The sequence below is a fragment of the Callorhinus ursinus genome, unplaced genomic scaffold (genome assembly GCF_003265705.2).
Source record: "Callorhinus ursinus isolate GAN/ISIS: 27379988/994484 unplaced genomic scaffold, GSC_fseal_2.0 scaffold11, whole genome shotgun sequence".
Taxonomy (NCBI): domain Eukaryota; kingdom Metazoa; phylum Chordata; class Mammalia; order Carnivora; family Otariidae; genus Callorhinus; species Callorhinus ursinus.
In genome coordinates this window covers 3584709-3586657 of record NW_027397073.1, presented here as the reverse complement: position 1 = coordinate 3586657, position 1949 = coordinate 3584709, and the positions used below count along the sequence as shown (strand labels likewise).

The window sequence follows — 1949 nt, the reverse complement described above, 5'->3', positions numbered from 1 at the left end:
TTTTTTTTTTTTTGCACCTTTTTTCCAAGAAGACTAGTTCCCCCTCTTAAACCAAATCCGCAGAACCCGCGTAGATTCAAACTCCCCCCGTTCAGACTCCTGGTTCCTCTGTTAACACATCTCTAATTCAGACAAGATCTCCCCCCTTCTCTGGGTGGCCGCTCAGTGCCCCGCACTCCCTTTTTACAGAGCCCCCTCCCACCCCACCCTGCCAAATCCCTGGTTGCTCTCGGCTGCAGCTCTATCCCCCCGCACCCCGCATTCACCCCTCTGCTAGATTCCTCTCTCCCCTTGTCACCAACTTGGGCTTCCAGGGGTCGGGACCACTGGGACATCTTAGCGACCCCTGCCCGCCTTTCCCAGGCAGCGTCCTACATCCCACCGCTGTGGCCCAGGGTGCCAAAGAAACTGCCAGGGCGTCCTTTCTGTGGACAGAGAGTACCACACCCTTGAAACATTTCCGCTTGCCCCTGGCTAGGAGAAAGCAAGTGTTCACCAAATGTGTCTAAATCTGTACGGCTGTATATTCATAACATCATCTGGGGAGCATGCTTCCATGTTCAAATCCCAGTCGTTATATAAAATAGGTGGGGCGCCTCAGCCAACAGAGCTGTCTCTGGTTCTTGCCAGCCCTCTCCACCCCGCCCTGAGGGGCTCCTCTGTTCCCTGAAAGGCTTTCTCCCCTAAGGAGAGAGTCCTGGGTGGGTGGTGTCCTAAGAGGTGAACTGTCACAACTGAAGGCCTCTGAAAGCCGCCCCTCCTGGGGGCTCATGCATTCACTTTAAAAAAAGCTTGTTCCAGGCCTCTTCTGTGCCAGTCCAAAGCCATCACCCTCCTGCCTGCCTCCACCTGAATTGCCGTTCCTGAGTTTAGGAATAACAGGAACCACTCCAGCCTGATAAAGCATTCTGTGATTATCCCCAGGGAACTGGCTTCTTAACCTTGCCTATTCTGCAACTTAGGGTTTAACCTTCACGGCTGGGTGGTAGAAGTCTCTAGGAGTTGTGAAACATCAAATTAACAAATACCACTGAAGGAGCCTTTTAGGTACAGGGCCAGTATTCCCTGATGCAACAGACACTCCGACCTGGGATGGCTCCATCAACGGCAGTGATGGCTACTGGGGTCCTTTCCGAATGGCCAGTTCTCCCACTTCCCAGGGCACCCTCAAACAGAAGCACTGCTGGGAGTATTTTTGTAAGCTGGCTGTATCGAAACTTGGTTGTCTCATTTCAAAACAGTTGTGGAGCCCAGAAGGCATCCGAGGATATTGCTTTAAAATCTTGACTTGATGGTGTAAAATTGATCCCTCTTCCCAAGAGTTTGGGGGTCTGGGGCAGGAATAGGAAGGAGAATGAGATAAAGATGTGTGAACACTTATCCTTTACAACCTAGGAATAAAAATCACAGAAGGGAAACAGAACTTGAAGTCAGAGTTAACGTTAGGATCTGCAAGGCAGCTTTTACTTTTGTAAGTTTTTAAAAATGTCAATCATACTTCTTTTGGCATTTTATAAAGAAAAGAACCCCAGAAGAACAAAATTTTAACCCCACAATAAAGAGATCCTTTAAATATTCAGCATTGTTTTTAACACAGGAGTTACAGTACTCCCTAGACCAAAATAAAATCCTCAGAATGCAGGACTATGCAGCCTGCTGTCCTGCTGGGCAGTTTGCACATTGCACAAAGCCCTGGAGAGGTGGGTGGGGCTGAGGTCCACCAGAGCTCAGCTCACCAAACCCTTTTCCCCAGGGGGCCCCATGGAAGGGGCCTCTTTGAATTACCTGTCCAAAGGGGGCTTTTTTGGGTATTCACATGAAGGTGACTTACAGGCCAGCTGTACCCTTGATACTAAAGATACGCCCCCAGAGCTGCAAACAAACAAACAAACAAATACCTAATTGCATGAACAACAGAATGTGAAGCTTTGGTTTCACGAACAAAGAAA

General features: G+C 49.1%; 1 protein-coding gene across 1 annotated transcript in view; it reads right to left on the bottom strand.

Annotated features, from left to right (window-relative positions):
* DIPK1C (divergent protein kinase domain 1C) overlaps nucleotides 1-335 on the bottom strand; it is a 17092-nt gene extending 16757 nt beyond the window's left edge. Inside the window, exon 1 of the mRNA XM_073898541.1 lies at nucleotides 299-335. Coding sequence (XP_073754642.1) covers nucleotides 299-335 — 37 coding nt within the window. The remainder of the gene's footprint in view (nucleotides 1-298) is intronic.
* Nucleotides 336-1949: the final 1614 nt, after the last annotated feature.